Genomic DNA, 23,329 nt, shown 5'->3' on the forward strand with positions numbered 1-23,329 from the left:
TCACTGAATGTGTACATTTGTAAGTATCCTCACTAAATGTGTACATTTGTACAGTATGTAAACCCACTGAATGTGTGCATTTAGTATGTAGCCTCACTGAATGTGTGCATTTAGTATGTAGCCTCTCTGAATGTGTACATTTTAGTATGTAGCCTCACTGAATGTGTACATTTTAGTATGTAGCCTCTCTGAATGTGTGCATTTAGTATGTAGCCTCACTGCATGTGTGCATTTGTACAGTATGTAAACCCACTGAATGTGTACATTTGTACAGTATGTAAACCCACTGAATGTGTGCATTTAGTATGTGACCTCGCTGAATGTGTGCATTTAGTATGTAGCCACTCTGAATGTGTACATTTGTAAGTATCCTCACTAAATGTGTACATTTGTACAGTATGTAAACCCACTGAATGTGTTCATTTGGTATGTCACCTCACTGAATGTGTACATTTAATATGTAACCTCACTGAATGTGTACATTTGTACAGTATGTAAACCCACTGAATGTGTACATTTGTACAGTATGTAAACCCACTGAATGTGTGCATTTAGTATGTGACCTCGCTGAATGTGTGCATTTGGTATGTAACCTCCCTGAATGTGTGCATTTGGTATGTAACCTCACTGAATGTGTACATTTGGTTTGTAACCTCACTGAATGTGTGCATTTGGTATGTAACCTCACTGAATGTGTGCATTTGGTATGTAACCTCACTGAATGTGTGCATTTGTACAGTATGTAACCTCACTGACTGTGTGCATTTAGTATGTAACCTCACTGAATGTGTGCATTTGGTATGTAACCTCACTGAATGTGTACATTTGGTATGTAACCTCACTGAATGTGTACATTTGGTATGTAACCTCACTGAATGTGTACATGTTAGTATGTAGCCTCACTGAATGTGTGCATTTGGTATGTAACCTCACTGAATGTGTGCATTTGGTATGTAACCTCACTGAATGTGTGCATTTGTACAGTATGTAACCTCACTGACTGTGTGCATTTAGTATGTAACCTAACTGAATGTGTGCATTTGGTATGTAACCTCACTGAATGTGTACATTTGGTATGTAACCTCACTGAATGTGTACATTTGGTATGTAACCTCACTGAATGTGTACATTTGGTATGTAGCCTCACTGAATGTGTACATGTTAGTATGTAGCCTCACTGAATGTGTGCATTTGGTATGTAACCTCACTGAATGTGTGCATTTGGTATGTAACCTCACTGAATGTGTGCATTTGGTATGTAACCTCACTGAATGTGTACATGTTAGTATGTAGCCTCACTGAATGTGTGCATTTGGTATGTAACCTCACTGAATGTGTGCATTTGGTATGTAACCTCACTGAATGTGTACATGTTAGTATGTAGCCTCACTGAATGTGTGCATTTGGTATGTAACCTCACTGAATGTGTGCATTTGTACAGTATGTAGCCTCACTGAATGTGTGCATTTGGTATGTAACCTCACTGAATGTGTGCATTTGTACAGTATGTAACCTCACTGAATGTGTTAATTTGGTATGTAATCTCACTGAATGTGTGCATTTGTACAGTATGTAACCTCACTGAATGTGTTAATTTGGTATGTAACCTCACTGAATGTGTGCATTTGTACAGTATGTAGCCTTACTGAATGTGTGCATTTGGTATGTAACCTCACTGAATGTGTGCATTTGGTATGTAACCTCACTGAATGTGTACATTTGTATGCTTAACTCACTTATCGACCTGCTCCAAACACCCGATATGTCATATGATTTTTCACACTCGAACACCATCAAAGAGACCCCACTCAAATATTGAATCAATCTTTATTTATATTAAATTAAAAATATATTTTTTGACAGATTCATGTAACAAATATGAGGAACAGTACTTCCATGATATCACGCTTTAGGTATGGTCTAAAGTTCAGTGGAGAGTTGTAGCCAGTGCTGCCAACATTCTGTGGGGAGGCAGGGAGTAGGAGCTAGAGAGGCTGAACCGGAAAAAGGGAGGGACACTGTGTCTCTGTCAGTGTTTGACGACATTTATAAATAAGCATGCAGTTAAATCAAACATTACATCAAAATAACTTTAGTAGTTTGTGTTCACGTACTGTACAGGCCAGTCAAGTGGGAGGTGCCTCACGATATTGATCTCTATTTCTACATCTTCCAATTCAACCTTGATGTCTTCGAACATGGAAATCATGGAAAATGTTGGCTCAGGGGTGAATGTACATGTGCACACTGGACTGATAAACAAGCAGAAAGATGGACTGGATAGCACACCACTGAAATAGAAAATGGGCTGAGACATATCTTGTCAGGTTGAGTTGGCAACACTGCTCTGAAGTATTTTGAGAGAGGGAGAGAGTGAGAGAGAGAGAGAGAGAGGTAAAAAAAGAAGAAGATATAAACCATTGTTAACCCCAACACAGATATTAAATAGAGAACTCACAGAGAGATGCTTCATACAGGTCAACTAGCCAGTTTCACAGGTGAGTACCCAACAAGGGTGTTTTACATTTCAAATCAAAATGTACTACCCAAAGTACACATACCGTACACACAGAAGCTCTGTCATATCTAACGCTGACGCCTGATAAACAGACAAGAAGGGAAAAAGAACAGGAAGAGAAAAGAACTTGAAACAGAGAGAAGAGTGGGAAAAGGTCAAAGCATTCTCCTCCCATGGACACATGTCAGCGGGTCGCCTCGTCTATGTGCTTTATAAAAATACTATTCACATTTTGTCATGGGACAATAGTGTGTTCAATCTGGAGGAAAGTCCAAACGACTGTACAATTACATTGGTTTGATAGGTATATCAATTTCAACACAAAAAAATGTAACCGAAAGAATGCGTCCTCTCTAATACGACAATTTGTGCAATTAAGATGCAATTAAGATTGTGTCAAATTTTCAGGATGTATTGAAATATCATCCGAAGATAATACTGAATGAGGTGACGTGTGCTGCGTCTGTAAAAACCCTCATTCATGTTATTAAATACACTTCATCAACACAATAAAATAAACAGAATAATTTTTGAATATGTTGAAATAGTTTTTAAAAAACAGTGACAGACCAAAACATCGGTCATGATAAATATGACTAAATTAACAGTAGAAGCCAGGATGACTATGAATCCTATATTGAACAGTAAAGATGAATCCTATACTGAACAGTAAAGATGAATCCTATTCTGAACAGTAAAGATGAATCCTATACTGAACAGTAAAGATGAATCCTATACTGAAATGTAAAGATTAACCCTATACTGAACAGTAAAGATGAATCCTATATTTGACAGTAAAGATGAATCCTATACTGAACAGTAAAGATGAATCCTATACTGAACAGTAAAGATGAATCCTATATTTGACAGTAAAGATGAATCCTATACTGAACAGTAAAGATGAATCCTATACTGAACAGTAAAGATGAATCCTATACTGAACAGTAAAGATGAATCCTATACTGAACAGTAAAGATGAATCCTATACTGAACAGTAAAGATGAATCCTATACTGAACAGTAAAGATGAATCCTATACTGAACAGTAAAGATGAATCCTATACTGAACAGTAAAGATGAATCCTATACTGAACAGTAAAGATGAATCCTATAGTGAACAGTAAAGATGAATCCTATAGTGAACAGTAAAGATGAATCCTATACTGAACAGTAAAGATGAATCCTATACTGAACAGTAAAGATGAATCCTATAGTGAACAGTAAAGATGAATCCTATACTGAACAGTAAGTGTATGTTTGTGAATTAACTGTATACAGTGGTGTAAGGTATTAAACACTTAAACCTTTCCATGGTGTGTTTTACCTTAACAACAGGAAGTTACTACAGAATTTGTGCTACTGATTTCTTTCCATCTCCAAACAGCAATAGAAGCTGTCCCTCAAACCATCTTTCCTCGGGACAAAAATGGAAAATACTATTAATTGAACTAACAAATACTCAGGGTAAAGAGCAATAACACTCACATTGAGGTATCATGCATGATGATATAGTATTCGGTACAACAGGCATAGCTAATACAGTTCTACTGCAGTGGTGGAGGATACAGTACTTGTGCTGCTGATTGTGTCATAGAATACTTCCCAACTACATACTGTATAGAAGAATACTAAGGGGCCAAAACCTTTCCAACTACATACTGTATAGAAGAATACTAAGGGGCCAAAACCTTTCCAACTACATACTGTATAGAAGAATACTAAGGGGCCAAAACCTTTCCAACTACATACTGTATAGAAGAATACTAAGGGGCCAAAACCTTTCCAACTACATACTGTATAGGAGAATACTAAGGGGCCAAGACCTTTCTAACTACATACTGTATAGGAGAATACTAAGGGGCCAAAACCTTTCCAACTACATACTGTAAAGGAGACTACTAAGGGGCCAAAACCTTTCCAACTACATACTGTATAGGAGAATACTAAGGGGCCAAAACCTTTCCAACTACATACTGTATAGGAGACTACTAAGGGGCCAAGACCTTTCCAACCAAGTACAGATGTTGTTTTCTGGTAGATAACAAAATGGTGGCCGGTGAATATTGAGCCAAACTGTTGGCAGCTATGGTGTCCATATTAGGACTGGCTCAGGGTCAAAACAGGCCCTTCTAATATGAACACGTAAAAAGAGAGACTGGTTTTTCACTGGTTTTGAAAATCATAGAATCTGCAATCTGTCATTTCAGTCCTTGGGGAAAAACAAGTTGAATACTTCACATTGAAATTAAATGTTAATTCCAGTTTGCGGAACTATTTGGGTCCAAAGGCAGAACAAAATAGTTGTCATCATAACCAGAGGCAGTAGAACGACAGGAAGCAGACAAATAACACATACATATGAAGACTTCTCATTCAGTACTTCACTATGTCCCCAAGATTCTCTCTGTTCTGTTCCTTCACATATCTCAACCTTGTAGGTGGAAATGTGAAATAATCACGTGGTTGGATTATTACAACTAAGAAAAAACACGTTATTTAAAAAAATATTTTTCACTTCCTGCTCGTTGGATCAATGTGCTCCATATGGACTAAAACAAACACCCACAATGCAGCAGAAACATGTATCAATAACCCTCCTCTCTGCCACAAGGACTGCTGGGATACGCCTCCTTATGCTGTATGACGAAATATAGACAAAGTAAAGGCAAATCGAGTAGGAAATGAAAAACCGAACATGCATGGCTCCATAACAGCAGTGTAACCAGTCTGAAACAGAAGTTTACCGGGGGTCCTGGACGTTCCACTAGGCAGCAGAAGCTGTCTGGCAGTATTCTCATAGGTCTTTATGAGGCATCAGTAGTACAGGTAACTGTCCTAAGTCACTATTTATTCTAAATGGTCAGTGACACATGACTTGTAATCACTGGTCCTGCCCGAGTGGCGCAGCGGTCTAAGGCACTGTATCTCAGTGCTAAAGGCGTCCCTACAGACCAAGCAGTATCACAACCTGCCATGAATGAGAGTCCCATAGGGAGGCGCAAATTGGACCAGCGTTGTCGGAGTAGGTTGTCATTGTGAAGAAGAATTTGTTCTTAACTGACTTGCCTAGTTAAATAACATAAAAAACATTTCCATTTGGCACTAGTCATACCCTTCACATTAAGGTTGGGGTCAGTTCAGAATTGAATTGAGTTAATTAGTAAACAGCCATTTTAAGTCATGAATTACATTTTTATTTGCTGATTTGACAACTGAACTTCATGTAGCCCTCGTCTCAGAGTAACGGAGAGACTTGTGGTGAAGTCACACTAGAAGATTCTGTGTCAAATCTCTGGACCTTGACATTTTGGATTCAGAATGAGGAGTTGGTAATCCTATTGCTGTATAGAGGTGAACTGAGAGTTGTCAGGGGGAGAGAGAGAGGAGGCTAGCTGACTGTCAGTGGGCTTAGTGTAACCACTGGTTCTGTGGTTAAACTACTACCTCTATAGAGGACTAGTTCTGTGGTTAAACTACTACCTCTATAGAGGACTAGTTCTGTGGTTAAACTACTACCTCTATAGAGGACTAGTTCTGTGGTTAAACTACTACCTCTATAGAGGACTAGTTCTGTGGTTAAACTACTACCTCTATAGAGGACTAGGTCTGTGGTTAAACTACTACCTCTATAGAGGACTAGTTCTGTGGTTAAACTACTACCTCTATAGAGGACTAGTTCTGTGGTTAAACTGCTACCTCTATAGAGGACTAGTTCTGTGGTTAAACTACTACCTCTATAGAGGACTAGTTCTGTGGTTAAACTACTACCTCTATAGAGGACTAGTTCTGTGGTTAAACTACTACCTCTATAGAGGACTAGTTCTGTGGTTAAACTACTACCTCTATAGAGGACTAGTTCTGTGGTTAAACTACTACCTCTATAGAGGACTAGTTCTGTGGTTAAACTACTACCTCTATAGAGGACTAGGTCTGTGGTTAAACTACTACCTCTATAGAGGACTAGTTCTGTGGTTAAACTACTACCTCTATAGAGGACTAGTTCTGTGGTTAAACTACTACCTCTATAGAGGACTAGGTCTGTGGTTAAACTACTACCTCTATAGAGGACTAGTTCTGTGGTTAAACTACTACCTCTATAGAGGACTAGGTCTGTGGTTAAACTACTACCTCTATAGAGGACTAGTTCTGTGGTTAAACTACTACCTCTATAGAGGACTAGTTCTGTGGTTAAACTACTACCTCTATAGAGGACTAGTTCTGTGGTTAAACTACTACCTCTATAGAGGACTAGTTCTGTGGTTAAACTACTACCTCTATAGAGGACTAGGTCTGTGGTTAAACTACTACCTCTATAGAGGACTAGGTCTGTGGTTAAACTACTACCTCTATAGAGGACTAGTTCTGTGGTTAAACTACTACCTCTATAGAGGACTAGTTCTGTGGTTAAACTACTACCTCTATAGAGGACTAGTTCTGTGGTTAAACTACTACCTCTATAGAGGACTAGTTCTGTGGTTAAACTACTACCTCTATAGAGGACTAGGTCTGTGGTTAAACTACTACCTCTATAGAGGACTAGTTCTGTGGTTAAACTGCTACCTCTATAGAGGACTAGTTCTGTGGTTAAACTACTACCTCTATAGAGGACTAGTTCTGTGGTTAAACTACTACCTCTATAGAGGACTAGTTCTGTGGTTAAACTACTACCTCTATAGAGGACTAGTTCTGTGGTTAAACTACTACCTCTATAGAGGACTAGGTCTGTGGTTAAACTACTACCTCTATAGAGGACTAGTTCTGTGGTTAAACTACTACCTCTATAGAGGACTAGTTCTGTGGTTAAACTACTACCTCTATAGAGGACTAGTTCTGTGGTTAAACTACTACCTCTATAGAGGACTAGTTCTGTGGTTAAACTACTACCTCTATAGAGGACTAGTTCTGTGGTTAAACTGCTACCTCTATAGAGGACTAGTTCTGTGGTTAAACTACTACCTCTATAGAGGACTAGTTCTGTGGTTAAACTACTACCTCTATAGAGGACTAGTTCTGTGGTTAAACTACTACCTCTATAGAGGACTAGTTCTGTGGTTAAACTACTACCTCTATAGAGGACTAGTTCTGTGGTTAAACTACTACCTCTATAGAGGACTAGTTCTGTGGTTAAACTACTACCTCTATAGAGGACTAGTTCTGTGGTTAAACTACTACCTCTATAGAGGACTAGTTCTGTGGTTAAACTACTACCTCTATAGAGGACTAGTTCTGTGGTTAAACTACTACCTCTATAGAGGACTAGTTCTGTGGTTAAACTACTACCTCTATAGAGGACTAGTTCTGTGGTTAAACTACTACCTCTATAGAGGACTAGGTCTGTGGTTAAACTACTACCTCTATAGAGGACTAGTTCTGTGGTTAAACTACTACCTCTATAGAGGACTAGTTCTGTGGTTAAACTGCTACCTCTATAGAGGACTAGTTATGTGGTTAAACTACTACCTCTATAGAGGACTAGGTCTGTGGTTAAACTTAAACCACACACCATGACTACCACCCCCCCCCCCCCTCCCAGTGGAGCTCCCTCACTCCCTCCCTCCGTCCCTCCCTCCCTCCCTCCCTCCCTCCCTCCCTCCCTCCCTCCCTCCCTCCCTTCCTTCCTTCCTTCCTCCATGAGAATCTGTCTATATGGAATCTGTCTCTCATCCATTCATCCAGGCCACTAGAAAGGACACCCTCCTCCTCCTCCTCTCTCTGTGTCTCAGCCACCGTAGTGAGTTATAACGGAGACTATTTTTCATGCTACAGCAGTCCTCCTCATTATCCTCTCATTTGCATTGCAAACCGTTACTACAAACTCTGTGTCCCTGTGTCAGGCCACAATCTGCATAACCTAATTTCCTCGCAGTGATGAATCTCTTCCGAGACATTATTGAGAAAAAATCCTATGTCATTCCATTGAAGCCAGTGATAAAGGAACTTTTACAAAGTTATTTGTTAAGATGCCCACATGGTTTACAGTAGTTTAGACGTGAAAAGGTTTTTCTAGTTAAGCTGCCCACATGGTTTACAGTAGTTTTAGACGTGATAAGCTCTTTCAAGATAAACCACCCACATGGTTTACAGTAGTTTAGACGTGATAAGAGCGTTCAAGTTAAGCTACCCACATGGTTTACAGTAGTTTAGACGTGATAAGCTCTTTCAAGATAAACCACCCACATGGTTTACAGTAGTTTAGACGTGATAAGCTCTTTCAAGATAAGCCACCTTACATGGTTTACAGTAGTTTAGACGTGATAAGCTTTTCAAGATAAGCCACCCACATGGTTTACAGTAGTTTAGACATGATAAGAGCTTTCAAGTGAACAACGTAACAGTGAACGCCACACCCCCAAAAATTATCCAATGGATGACCTGCGTTGTACATACAGGTAAGTAGTTGTTGTTTTTAACACATTATATAAATAATTGTGAAAATTAAATAGAGTAAACATTAAATAAAACATGTTGAAAATGGTACAAGGCTTGGTCACAACAGAGTTAGTTACCGTAAATACTGTAAGAGGTGAGTAACACTGAAGTGATGGTGATGCAATATCTACAATATGTAGCTCCTTTGTGAGGAACATTTCAACATACAGTAGTGGTTGGTTGTCTTTCCATCTCTCTCTCTCTCCAGTTCATTTTGTCGCAACAACAGTCATGTAAAACACTGTGCTCTGTATAACATCTCTTTTTCGACACACTGCATCTTTTTCCTCTGCGTTCCTCATCGTGGTTCCCTCGTACCGTCCTGAGAGTCCTGACACCATCCCTGTCTGTGTAGAGAACAGTACATATGGTCATACTATCTCCATATTGCGTGGTTCCTCGATGCTTCTTTCACAAATACCACCACCGCTGCCAGTCCAGCTTATATACAGCGTCAGAGGTTAACATGGCCTGGTCTTTACCTAGAGCCGTTTTACTGTTGTTACTGTACCAGTTAGGGGCTAGAGTGGAGATAAGGAGGTGGAGTCTGGTAGTGTGTTGGTTGGTGGCACTCTGAGTAGGGTCTGCAAGCTCCTTCTCTGGAGAACGCTAGCTAGTTAGCTAGTTAGCGCAGTTGATGGCTGGTGGGATGTCGTGGGGAGGGGTTTTGGGGAGGCTCTTGTGACTGTTTGAGGTACTGAGGAACCGGAGAAGGCTGGGTACTGGCTGGTCCAGGAGCTGGAGGAAGATGGTTTGGGACCTCACTCCTATACCACTGTGTTCCTCTGTCGGTACGGGGGAGGGGGCAGAACTGTGCCCGGCTTGAGATTGGACGAGAACTCTGATAGGTACTCAGGGTTTTCGGCCACCACCGGCCTGATGCAGCCGTTCCGTTTGTAGAACAACTTGCCATTGGTGGTTCCCGCCTCAAGGGTGCTGCCCGCCTGGTTTGTAACGCTGTTCAACGGCTTGGGTGGCAGGCTGTGCTGCCAGTACTCTGGATTGTCAAAGGTCACCTTGAGCTTCTTGCCTGCCGGTTTGCCTCCCGCCTGGTTCCCCTGTCCCTGCTTCAGTACACTGCCAGGGTGGGTGGTGTGCCCCTGGTAGGCTGGTATAACACTTCTCTGGCCCTCGGGCGCCGACATGGAGATGGGACCTTTCTTGACAGTTGACCTTTCAGGGTGGTAAACCTGGGTGGCAGAGGGCCCACCACCACACTGGATTAGGTGGGACTGGTGTCCCTGAAGGCCCAGGTGGGTCCGTTGTGGTGAGTTTCCAGATAGGGCCGAGTGGCCAGGTTTCACACCAACACTGTGGAGCTTGTGATTGTGGTGACCCGGCACTGGGTGATGGCAGCCTCCCTGCAGCCCAGAGGGGGAGCTCTCTGTCGGTACGACGGGGTAGTAAGGAAGGCCAGTCTGGACGGTGAGTTGGGGATAGGAGCCAATACTGATAGTCGAGGCTGTACTCTGCGATGGGAGACCACCGTTCTTTCTCAGGACCAGGTCTCCGGGGTTGTGGAAGGTGTTGAGGTAGAGAGGCTCGTTGATGTACTCGTCTTCGCCCCCCTTGGGCTGGCTGTTGGGTGTGCTGTGGTAGGCCGGGTTGTCCAGGGCGTGGACCTCGTCGTTCTTGCGTCGCGCCACGAATGGGTTCTCCTCAATCGGTTTCAGATAGTCTAGAGAGAAAGAGAGAGAGAGAGAGAGAGAGAGATAAAGAAGGAGAGAAAATAATACATAGTGTGTGAGAGAGAGAGAGAGAGAGAGAGAGAGAGAGAAAGAAGGAGAGAAAACAATAAATAGTGAGAGAGAGGGAGAGAGAGAGAGAGAGAGAGAGAGGGAGAGCGAGAGAGATAAAGAAGGAGAGAAAACAATAAATAGTGTGTGTGAGAGAGAGAGAGCGAGAGAGAGAGAAAGAAGAGCAAGAGAGAGAAAATGAGAAGAGGGTAGTTCACCAAAGATCACTGAGCAGATCCATATCAAGGTCTGAAGGCCACCTTGCCAACCCGTTCCTTGGCAGTCTCCTCTCCCAGCAACCTGAGGTGAACCAGCAGCTCCAGTTCTGCACTGCTGCCTGCCAGGCACTATAATAGTATGGGGTGGAATCTATCTATTTGACACTCCTCCCCTCCACCCCTCCACTCCCCCACTCCTCCACCCCTCCACTTCTCCGCTTCTCCACTCCTCCACCCCTCCACCTCCACTTCTCCACTCCTCCACCTCTACTTCTCCACCCCTCCACCTCCACTTCTCCACTCCTCCACCTCCACTTCTCCACCCCTCCACCTCCACTTCTCCACTCCTCCACCTCCACTCCTCCACCCCTCCACCTCCACTTCTCCACTCCTCCACCTCTACTTCTCCACCCCTCCACCTCCACTTCTCCACTCCTCCACCTCCACTTCTCCACTCCTCCACCTCTACTTCTCCACCCCTCCACCTCCACTCCTCCACTCCTCCACCTCCACTTCTCCACCCCTCCACCTCCACTTCTCCACTCCTCCACCTCCACTTCTCCACCCCTCCACCTCCACTTCTCCACTCCTCCACCTCCACTTCTCCACCCCTCCACCTCCACTCCTCCACTCCTCCACCTCCACTTCTCCACTCCTCCACCCCTCCACTTCTCCAATCCTCCACCTCCACTTCTCCACTCCTCCACTTCTCTACCCCTCCACCTCCACTTCTCCACCCCTCCACCTCCACTCCTCCACCCCTCCACCTCCACTCCTCCACTTCTCCACCCCTCCACTTCTCCACCCCTCCACTCCCCCACTCCTCCACCCCTCCACTCCCCCACTTCTCCACCCCTCCACCTCCACTTCTCCACTCCTCCACCCCTCCACTCCTCCACTTCTCCACTCCTCCACCCCTCCACCTCCACTCCTCCACCCCTCCACTTCTCCACCCCTCCACTCCTCCACTCCTCCACTCCCCCACTCCTCCAATCCTCCCCTTCTCCACTCCTCCCCTTCTCCACCCCTCCACTTCTCCACCCCTCCACTCCATTCCCCCACCCCCCCACTCCTCCACTTCTCCACTCCTCCACTCCTCCACCTCTCCACCCCTCCACTCCGCCATTTCTCTACTTCTCTACTTCTCCACTCCCCCACTCCTCTACCCCTCCACTCCCCCACTCCTCCACTCTTCCACTCCTCCATCCGTCCACTCCCCTACCCCTCCACTCCTCCATTCCCCTACTCCACTCTGGTGCTCAACCGCCCCTCCAGCCCTCCACCCCTCCACTCCTTCATTGCATCAGTTTTGTTTATCTGGCTTTAGTTTTATTGCCAGCTTCTCCACAAATCGAAGTTGCATGAGACTGACAGAGTGAAAACAGCCTATGATCAAAGCCCGAAGTAGTAATATCTGAGCTAAAGCTTGTGTTTACAACGCTCAGAGTCAGCGAACAATATAATGGGAATCTAAAGATGTAGAACAATGTAGAATCATACTGTTATGCTAAAAATTACTGGGAGTACAGCAGGCTGTTGTCCAGAGAGGTTAGAGACAGAGGTACAGTGACTATAGTAGTGAATGAAGGTTTTGAAGGAAGTGATGTAGGTCCTTCCATTACAGAGCGAGACACGACATGGCTACAGAAAACTAGGCCATGTTGAACTGGTGTTGAACTGGTGTTGAACTGGTGTTGAACTGGTGTTGAACTGGTGTTGAACTGGTGTTGAACTGGTGTTGAACTGGTGTTGAACTGGTGTTGAACTGTTGAAGTGTTTCGTTTTTCCACCCGACTTCAAAGGAACAAACAAAGCTTGGCTCTTTTCACTGAGCCCTCATAGGAGTAACTGGTTGAAATGACAAGCTGTCTTACGTCTAGTCAGTGTCTCCTAGCTGCAGGCGTCTAGACGTTGACTCTTAGGTCTAGATCTGTCTAGGCTCTAGGCTTGGGTTTCCCGGACACAGATAAGCCTAGCTATTCCAATGGAGATTCTTCATTGTGCATGTTTTTTAGTTCAGGACTAAGCCAGCCCCAGATGGTCTACCTACCTAATGAGGTCTTATCCTTCATGGGGGTCATGTAGCCGTCCTCGTCCGTGTCCCGCCGGGGCCCCACACCCCGGTCCCCCAGGAACACGGTAGGGTCGGCACTGTAGCGCTGCCCGTTGTTGTCCTCTGCCCCGGGCCTTGTCTGGGTCTTCTTCTTGAGCAGCGTGCCGTTGCAGCGCTGGTCCTCCAGGGTGTCCAGGGCTGCCCCCTGTGTGCCTGCAGGATCTGGAGAGGAGACACAAGACGGAGACCCTCCCAATGCCAGGCCCTCCTCAGGGGTCGAGCCTGAACCGTCCCGGTACCCAAACTGGTTCTGGGGAAAGAGGGGAGACAACGTGAGAGGAAAACATTAACTCCAACGCAGGAGGACTAACACTCATTACAAAGCCGCTCTTACAAATCAAGGATGTTTTTCATTTATTTAATGTAATTTATTATTCTCATGGAGATGAACATCTCTGACAAGAGAGGGCCTGTATAGTTACTCTGAAATCATATCTGGACCAGAGTTATGAGAGAAAACGCTTGATTCCATGAACCAACATGTTGTTGCGAATTAAATTTCTCTGCGGCTGTTTTCCAGGGTATAGTTTGGTTCAAAGGTCTAAGAAAGAAGGAGGAAAAAACAGAGTTGATATTTAAACACCTGAACCCTATGAGCAACAACAATAACAACAACAAACATATTACATGACTTATAGGGCAAGTATATTTCCTGATATTCTCCAGGATAGCTCCAAGCTATTAGAGCTGGGCCAGCTTGCCAGAGTTTCTACTAGAGAGCCACCCCCCTGAGCCATCCCCCTGCCCGCAATGTTTTACTGCTAATATTAGTCACCTTCTGGGAAGCCACAAAGGGAGAGAGGGGGGGGGGGTCCTGGGGACCGGCCTCTCTTTCACTCCCACCCACTCTTTCCCTCTGTCCTCTCTCCATCACTCCATCGCTCTGCAATCATCTCTTCTCCTCTCCTCCTCTAGCCCAACCTCTCTATTCATCCCTCTCCCCAGTCAAGTTTTTAAAAGGCCCCCATTATCCTCTCCTCCGGTGAGGTTCAATCAGAAAAGCAAATTAGTCAGAATTACACTTTATCCCAAATGGCACCCTATTCCCTTTATAGTGCATTACTTCTGACCAGAACTCAAAAGAAGTCCACTGTATAGGCAAGGGGGGCATTTGGGCCACATCCTAGCTAGTCTATTTTATTCACTGTGCCAGCGGAGCCAGTGTTCCAGTTCTTTCACTTTGCAATCTTCTCCCATGACTCCCTGTCCTATTCATAGTCCTAGACTGTTTGACTGCATAATGAACATGTGTTTCAGTCAGAATATTGACCTTTGACATTTCAGATGTGTGGGTGCCTGTGTCCAGGTCCCCCAGGGCCATGGCATGACCGCCAGCACGAGGGCACACGGGCACACAGTCAATATGAGATGCAGGATCATGGTCGAGGCAGAGCGGCGGCGAGCGGCAGAGTAAATAGCCAAGCCCAGGACTCATTGTCTCTGAGCAAACGGTGGCGGCGCTTTAGTGGAGAGGCTGCTATTTACACATGGAGGCCGGCGTAATGAAAAAGGAGGCCTGGAGAGCGGGTGGATAAAAAGGCCATGGTCGGGCGTGACACACTGGGACACAGAGATGGAGAAGAACTGGAGGAGATACACTGGGACAGAGAGAGAGAGAGAGAAGAACTGGAGGAGGCAGACTGGGACAGAGAGATGGAGAAGAACTGGAGGAGATACACTGGGACACAGAGAGAAGAACTGGAGGAGGCAGACTGGGACAGAGAGATGGAGAAGAACTGGAGGAGATACACTGGGACAGAGAGAGAGAGAAGAACTGGAGGAGATACACTGGGACAGAGAGAGAGAGAAGAACTGGAGGAGGCAGACTGGGACAGAGAGAGAGCGGGAAGAACTGGAGGAGATACACTGGGACAGAGAGAGAGGGAAGAACTGGAGGAGATACACTGGGACAGAGAGAGAGAGAATAACTGGAGGAGATACACTCGGACAGAGAGAGAGAGAAGAACTGGAGGAGGCAGACTGGGACAGAGAGAGAAGAACTGGAGGAGATACACTGGGACAGAGAGAGAGAAAAGAACTGGAGGAGATACACTGGGACAGAGAGAGAGAGAAGAACTGGAAGAGATACACTGGGACAGAGAGAGACAGAAGAACTGGAGGAGATAAACTGGGACAGAGAGAGAGAGAAGAACTGGAGGAGGCAGACTGGGACAGAGAGAGAGAGAAGAACTGGAGGAGATACACTGGGACAGAGAGAGAGAGAAGAACTGGAGGAGATACACTGGGACAGAGAGAGAGAGAGAAGAGCTGGAGGAGATACACGGACAGCGAGAGAGAGAAGAACTGGAGGAGGCAGACTGGAACAGAGAGATAAGAACTGAAGGAGATACACTGGGACAGAGAGAGAGAGAAGAACTGGAGGAGATACACTGGGACAGAGAGAGAGAGAAGAACTGGAGGAGGCAGACTGGGACAGAGAGATGGAGAAGAACTGGAGGAGATACACTGGGACACAGAGAGAAGAACTGGAGGAGGCAGACTGGGACAGAGAGATGGAGAAGAACTGGAGGAGATACACTGGGACAGAGAGAGAGAGAAGAACTGGAGGAGATACACTGGGACAGAGAGAGAGAGAAGAACTGGAGGAGGCAGACTGGGACAGAGAGAGAGCGGGAAGAACTGGAGGAGATACACTGGGACAGAGAGAGAGGGAAGAACTGGAGGAGATACACTCGGACAGAGAGAGAGAGAAGAACTGGAGGAGGCAGACTGGGACAGAGAGAGAAGAACTGGAGGAGATACACTGGGACAGAGAGAGAGAGAAGAACTGGAGGAGATACACGGACAGCGAGAGAGAGAAGAACTGGAGGAGGCAGACTGGGACAGAGAGAGAAGAACTGGAGGAGATACACTGGGACAGAGAGAGAGAGAAGAACTGGAGGAGATACACTGGGACAGAGAGAGAGAGAGAAGAGCTGGAGGAGATACACGGACAGCGAGAGAGAGAAGAACTGGAGGAGGCAGACTGGAACAGAGAGATAAGAACTGAAGGAGATACACTGGGACAGAGAGAGAGAGAAGAACTGGAGGAGATACACTGGGACAGAGAGAGAGAGAAGAACTGGAGGAGGCAGACTGGGACAGAGAGATGGAGAAGAACTGGAGGAGATACACTGGGACACAGAGAGAAGAACTGGAGGAGGCAGACTGGGACAGAGAGATGGAGAAGAACTGGAGGAGATACACTGGGACAGAGAGAGAGAGAAGAACTGGAGGAGATACACTGGGACAGAGAGAGAGAGAAGAACTGGAGGAGGCAGACTGGGACAGAGAGAGAGCGGGAAGAACTGGAGGAGATACACTGGGACAGAGAGAGAGAGAATAACTGGAGGAGATACATTCGGACAGAGAGAGAGAGAAGAACTGGAGGAGGCAGACTGGGACAGAGAGAGAATAACTGGAGGAGATACACTGGGACAGAGAGAGAGAAAAGAACTGGAGGAGATACACTGGGACAGAGAGAGAGAAAAGACCTGGAAGAGATACACTGGGACAGAGAGAGACAGAAGAACTGGAGGAGATAAACTGGGACAGAGAGAGAGAGAAGAACTGGAGGAGGCAGACTGGGACAGAGAGAGAGAGAAGAACTGGAGGAGATACACTGGGACAGAGAGAGAGAGAAGAACTGGAGGAGATACACTGGGACAGAGAGAGAGAGAGAAGAGCTGGAGGAGATACACGGACAGCGAGAGAGAGAAGAACTGGAGGAGGCAGACTGGAACAGAGAGATAAGAACTGAAGGAGATACACTGGGACAGAGAGAGAGAGAAGAACTGGAGGAGATACACTGGGACAGAGAGAGAGAGAAGAACTGGAGGAGGCAGACTGGGACAGAGAGATGGAGAAGAACTGGAGGAGATACACTGGGACACAGAGAGAAGAACTGGAGGAGGCAGACTGGGACAGAGAGATGGAGAAGAACTGGAGGAGATACACTGGGACAGAGAGAGAGAGAAGAACTGGAGGAGATACACTGGGACAGAGAGAGAGAGAAGAACTGGAGGAGGCAGACTGGGACAGAGAGAGAGCGGGAAGAACTGGAGGAGATACACTGGGACAGAGAGAGAGAGAATAACTGGAGGAGATACATTCGGACAGAGAGAGAGAGAAGAACTGGAGGAGGCAGACTGGGACAGAGAGAGAATAACTGGAGGAGATACACTGGGACAGAGAGAGAGAAAAGAACTGGAGGAGATACACTGGGACAGAGAGAGAGAGAAGACCTGGAAGAGATACACTGGGACAGAGAGAGACAGAAGAACTGGAGGAGATAAACTGGGACAGAGAGAGAGAGAAGAACTGGAGGAGGCAGACTGGGACAGAGAGAGAGAGAAGAACTGGAGGAGATACACTGGGACAGAGAGAGAGAGAGAAGAGCTGGAGGAGATACACGGACAGCGAGAGAGAGAAGAACTGGAGGAGGCAGACTGGAACAGAGAGATAAGAACTGAAGGAGATACACTGGGACAGAGAGAGAGAGAAGAACTGGAGGAGATACACTGGGACAGAGAGAGAGAGAAGAACTGGAGGAGGCAGACTGGGACAGAGAGATGGAGAAGAACTGGAGGAGATACACTGGGACAGAGAGAGAGAGAAGAACCGGAGGAGATACACTGGGACAGAGAGAGAGAGAAGAACTGGAGGAGGCAGACTGGGACAGAGAGAGAGCGGGAAGAACTGGAGGAGATACACTGGGACAGAGAGAGAGGGAAGAACTGGAGGAGATACACTGGGACAGAGAGAGAGAGAATAACTGGAGGAGATACACTCGGACAGAGAGAGAGAGAAGAACTGGAGGAGGCAGACTGGGACAGAGAGAGAAGAACTGGAGGAGATACACTGGGACAGAGAGAGAGAAAAGAACTGGAGGAGATACACTGGGACAGAGAGAGAGAGAAGAACTGGAAGAGATACACTGGGACAGAGAGAGACAGAAGAACTGGAGGAGATAAACTGGGACAGAGAGAGAGAGAAGAACTGGAGGAGGCAGACTGGGACAGAGAGAGAGAGAAGAACTGGAGGAGATACACTGGGACAGAGAGAGAGAGAGAAGAACTGGAGGAGATACACTGGGACAGAGAGAGAGAGAGAAGAGCTGGAGGAGATACACGGACAGCGAGAGAGAGAAGAACTGGAGGAGGCAGACTGGAACAGAGAGATAAGAACTGAAGGAGATACACTGGGACAGAGAGAGAGAGAAGAACTGGAGGAGATACACTGGGACAGAGAGAGAGAAAAGAACTGGAGGAGATACACTGGGACAGAGAGAGAGAGAAGAACTGGAAGAGATACACTGGGACAGAGAGAGACAGAAGAACTGGAGGAGATAAACTGGGACAGAGAGAGAGAGAAGAACTGGAGGAGGCAGACTGGGACAGAGAGAGAGAGAAGAACTGGAGGAGATACACTGGGACAGAGAGAGAGAGAGAAGAGCTGGAGGAGATACACGGACAGCGAGAGAGAGAAGAACTGGAGGAGGCAGACTGGAACAGATAGATAAGAACTGAAGGAGATACACTGGGACAGAGAGAGAGAGAAGAACTGGAGGAGATACACTGGGACAGAGAGAGAGAGAAGAACTGGAGGAGGCAGACTGGGACAGAGAGAGAAGAACTGAAGGAGGCAGACTGGGACAGAGAGAGAGAGAAGAACTGGAGGAGATACACTGGGACAGAGAGAGAGAGAAGAACTGGAGGAGATACACTGGGACAGAGAGAGAAGAACTAGAGGAGATACACTGGGACAGAGAGATAAAAACTGGAGGAGATACACTGGGACAGAGAGAGAAGAACTGGAGGACATACACTGGGACAGAGAGAGAAGAACTGTAAGGAGGCAGACTGGGACAGCGAGAGAGAAGAACTGGAGGAGATACACTGGGACAGAGAGAGGGAGAAGAACTGGAGGAGATACACTGGGACAGAGAGAGAAGAACTGGAGGAGATACACAGGGACAGAGAGAGAAGAACTGGAGGAGATACACTGGGACAGAGAGAGAGGGAAGAACTGGAGTAGGCAGACTGGGACAGAGAGAGAAGAACTGGAGGAGATACACAGGGACAGAGAGAGAAGAACTGGATGAGATACACTGGGACAGAGAGAGAAGAACTAGAGGAGATACACTGGGACAGAGAGATAAAAACTGGAGGAGATACACTGGGACAGAGAGAGAAGAACTGGAGGACATACACTGGGACAGAGAGAGAAGAACTGTAGGAGGCAGACTGGGACAGCGAGAGAGAAGAACTGGAGGAGATACACTGGGACAGAGAGAGGGAGAAGAACTGGAGGAGATACACTGGGACAGAGAGAGAAGAACTGGAGGAGATACACAGGGACAGAGAGAGAAGAACTGGAGGAGATACACTGGGACAGAGAGAGAGGGAAGAACTGGAGTAGGCAGACTGGGACAGAGAGAGAATAACTGGATGAGATACACAGGGACAGAGAGAGAAGAACTGGATGAGATACACTGGGACAGAGAGAGAGGGAAGAACTGGAGGAGGCAGACTGGAACAGAGAGATAAGAACTGAAGGAGATACACTGGGACAGAGAGAGAGAGAAGAACTGGAGGAGATACACTGGGACAGAGAGAGAGAGAAGAACTGGAGGAGGCAGACTGGGACAGAGAGAGAAGAACTGAAGGAGATACACTGGGACAGAGAGAGAGAAGAACTGGAGGAGGCAGACTGGGACAGAGAGAGAGAGAAGAACTGGAGGAGATACACTGGGACAGAGAGAGAGAGAAGAACTGGAGGAGATACACTGGGACAGAGAGAGAAGAACTAGAGGAGATACACTGGGACAGAGAGATAAAAACTGGAGGAGATACACTGGGACAGAGAGAGAAGAACTGGAGGACATACACTGGGACAGAGAGAGAAGAACTGTAGGAGGCAGACTGGGACAGCGAGAGAGAAGAACTGGAGGAGATACACTGGGACAGAGAGAGGGAGAAGAACTGGAGGAGATACACAGGGACAGAGAGAGAAGAACTGGAGGAGATACACTGGGACAGAGAGAGAGGGAAGAACTGGAGTAGGCAGACTGGGACAGAGAGAGAAGAACTGGAGGAGATACACAGGGACAGAGAGAGAAGAACTGGATGAGATACACTGGGACAGAGAGAGAAGAACTAGAGGAGATACACTGGGACAGAGAGATAAAAACTGGAGGAGATACACTGGGACAGAGAGAGAAGAACTGGAGGACATACACTGGGACAGAGAGAGAAGAACTGTAGGAGGCAGACTGGGACAGCGAGAGAGAAGAACTGGAGGAGATACACTGGGACAGAGAGAGGGAGAAGAACTGGAGGAGATACACTGGGACAGAGAGAGAAGAACTGGAGGAGATACACAGGGACAGAGAGAGAAGAACTGGAGGAGATACACTGGGACAGAGAGAGAGGGAAGAACTGGAGTAGGCAGACTGGGACAGAGAGAGAAGAACTGGAGGAGATACACAGGGACAGAGAGAGAAGAACTGGATGAGATACACTGGGACAGAGAGAGAGGGAAGAACTGGAGGAGGCAGACTGGGACAGAGAGAGGGAGAAGAACTGGAGGAGATACACTGGGACAGAAAGAGAGAGAAGAACTGGAGGAGGCAGACTGGGACAGAGAGAGAGAGAAGAACTGGAGGAGGCAGACTGGGACAGAGAGAGGGAGAAGGGCTGTCTAGATGAATGGAAATCAGATGGAAGTGGAGGTAGGGTTTGATACTTTCTGAGGCTGATAGAACATTGAGGAAAAGAGAGGAGGAATTACATCACAATTTTGTTGTTGTGGATAGTATGTGTGTGTGGTTGTGTGTTAATTTGAGTGTGTGTGTGTGTGTGTATGTGTGTGTGTGTGTTTCTGCATGTGTGTGTGTGTGTGTGGGGGGAGGTTCTGTGCATGTGTGTGTGTGTGTGTGTGTGGGGGGGGGGGGGGGTTCTGTGCATGTGTGTGTGTGTGTGTGTGTGTGTGTGTGTGGGGGGGGGGGGGAGGTTCTGTGCATGTGTGTGTGTGTGTGTGTGTGTGTGTGGGGGGAGGTTCTGTACATGTGTGTGTGTGTGTGTGTGTGTGTGTGTGTGTGTGTGTGTGTGTGTGTGTGTGTGTGTGTGTGTGTGTGTGTGTGTGTGTGTGTGTGTGCGTGCGTGCGTGCTTCTACCTACCCTGTTGGAGTCGACGCGGAGCCTGGCTGTGTATGATAGTGGAGGCATGTTAAAGTGATGGGGAACCAGGTACTCCTCAGCATCCATAAAGTCCTCCACATCCTCCTCATCCAACAGGCTCTGGAAGAACTTACTGTCGTTGGGGCTGGGCAGCTTCATACGGTCATCCCCCTGAGTTAAGAAGCACAGATACACAACATCACATTACTGTCTACTGGGTTGTGTTCAGCAGAGCACAGCGTAGCGAAATGTTTTGCTGCGCAACACCAACATTTGGGACGGTTGCGCTAACGTATGCTAATGTGATTAGCATGACGTTGTAAGTAACAAGAACATCTCCTAGGACATGTCTTATATGGGCAGAAAGCTGAGATTATTGTTAATCTAAATGCACTGTCCAATTTAAAGTAGCTATTACAGTGAAAACACTTCCATGCTGTTGTTTGAGGAGAGTGACAACAACAAAACCCGTTCATCACGGCAACTGGTTTGATACATTGACCTCTGAAGGTAAATAATGTACTTACATTCAGTAATCTTGCTCTGATTTGTCATCCTGAGGGTCCCAGAGATAAAATGTAGCGTAGTTTTGATTGATAAAATCTATTTTTATATTAAAATGTAGGAACTGGGTTGTACAGTTTGAACCCCTGCTGTGTCTGGCCCCACACCCACCCCACTGAGCAGCTTACCGATCGCTGCAGGTGTACACAGTCCATCTGTAAATAGCGCCTCCAATCTACCTCATCCCCATATTGTTTTTATTTACTTTTTTGCTCTTTTGTACACCAGTATTTCTACTTGCACATCATCATCTTCACATCTATCACTCCAGTGTTAATTTGCTAAATTGTAATTACTTTGCTACTATGGCCTATTTATTGCCTTACCGCTCACGTCATTTGCACACACTGTATTTCTATGTTGTTATTGACTGTACGTTTGTTTATTCCACGTGTAACTGTGTTGTTGTTTGTGTCGCACTGCTTTGCTTTATCCTGAACTTGTTCTCAACTGGCCATCTGGTTAAATAAAGGTGTTCTCAACTGGCCATCTGGTTAAATAAAGGTGTTCTCAACTGGCCATCTGGTTAAATAAAGGTGTTCTCAACTGGCCATCTGGTTAAATAAAGGTGTTCTCAACTGGCCATCTGGTTAAATAAAGGTGTTCTCAACTGGCCATCTGGTTAAATAAAGGTGTTCTCAACTGGCCATCTGGTTAAATAAAGGTGATATAAAACATTAAAATAAATTAAAGGGAGTCTAATTTTCCATCATATATGACTTTCCTGGGAGTGTGTAAACTTTATTTTTTTATTACCATATCATTTTTGTATGTTCTCTATAGTTATGTACTTGAAAATGTATTAATTGACCAATTCGGCACATTTGACCAGACTCGATATGACATTTTGTAATGTATTGTAATGCGTCATTGGATCAGTCTGAAACTTTGCAGGTACACTGCTGCCATCTAGTGGCCAAAATTTAAATTGCGCCTAAACTGCAATATTATATTATGGCCTTTCTCTTGCATTTCGAAGATGATAAAAAAAATAAAAAATCGTTATTATATTTTCCCAGATTATATTCTCCTACATTAATTTCACATTTCCACTTCAAAGTGTTTCCTTTCAAATGGTATCAAGAATATGTGTATCCTTGCTTCAGGTCCGGAACTACAGGCAGTTAGATTTGGGTATGTCGTTTTAGGCAAACATTGAAAAAAGGGATCTGATCCCAGCTTCTACCCCTGAACAGCTAATCAAATGTCTACCCAGACTATCTGCATTGTCGTCGCCCCCCCCACATCGTCACCCCCCCCCCCACCTCCTCTTTTACGCTGCTGCTACTCTGTTTATTATCTGTGCATAGTCACTTTAACTCTACCTACATGTACATATTACGTCAATTACCTCGACTAACCTGTTCCCACGCACATTGACTCGGTACCCCCTGTACAGAGCCTCGCTACTGTTATTTTACTGCTGCTCTTTAATTACTTGTAATTTGTATCATATTTTTTACTTATCTATTTTCCCTTAACAATTATTTATCTTAAAACTGCATTGTTAGTTAAGGGCTTGTAAGTAAGCATTTCACTGTAAGGTGTTCAGCGGATGTGAAAAATACAATT

The 23,329-nt window shown here is 45.8% G+C and overlaps 1 protein-coding gene across 1 annotated transcript in view; it reads right to left on the minus strand.

The window, feature by feature from the left end:
- Positions 1–8,558: 8,558 nt before the first annotated feature.
- LOC139402478 (receptor tyrosine-protein kinase erbB-4-like) overlaps positions 8,559–23,329 on the minus strand; it is a 67,709-nt gene continuing 52,938 nt past the window's right edge. Inside the window, exons 9-11 of the mRNA XM_071146439.1 lie at positions 21,194–21,364; positions 12,951–13,263; positions 8,559–10,624 (exon numbers count right to left, since the gene is read on the minus strand). Of these exons, the coding sequence (XP_071002540.1) occupies positions 9,714–10,624; positions 12,951–13,263; positions 21,194–21,364 (1,395 nt within the window). The 3' untranslated portion in view covers positions 8,559–9,713. The remainder of the gene's footprint in view (positions 10,625–12,950; positions 13,264–21,193; positions 21,365–23,329) is intronic.

This window comes from Oncorhynchus clarkii, unplaced genomic scaffold (assembly GCF_045791955.1).
Source record: "Oncorhynchus clarkii lewisi isolate Uvic-CL-2024 unplaced genomic scaffold, UVic_Ocla_1.0 unplaced_contig_8839_pilon_pilon, whole genome shotgun sequence".
In the NCBI taxonomy this organism is placed as follows: Eukaryota; Metazoa; Chordata; class Actinopteri; order Salmoniformes; family Salmonidae; genus Oncorhynchus; species Oncorhynchus clarkii.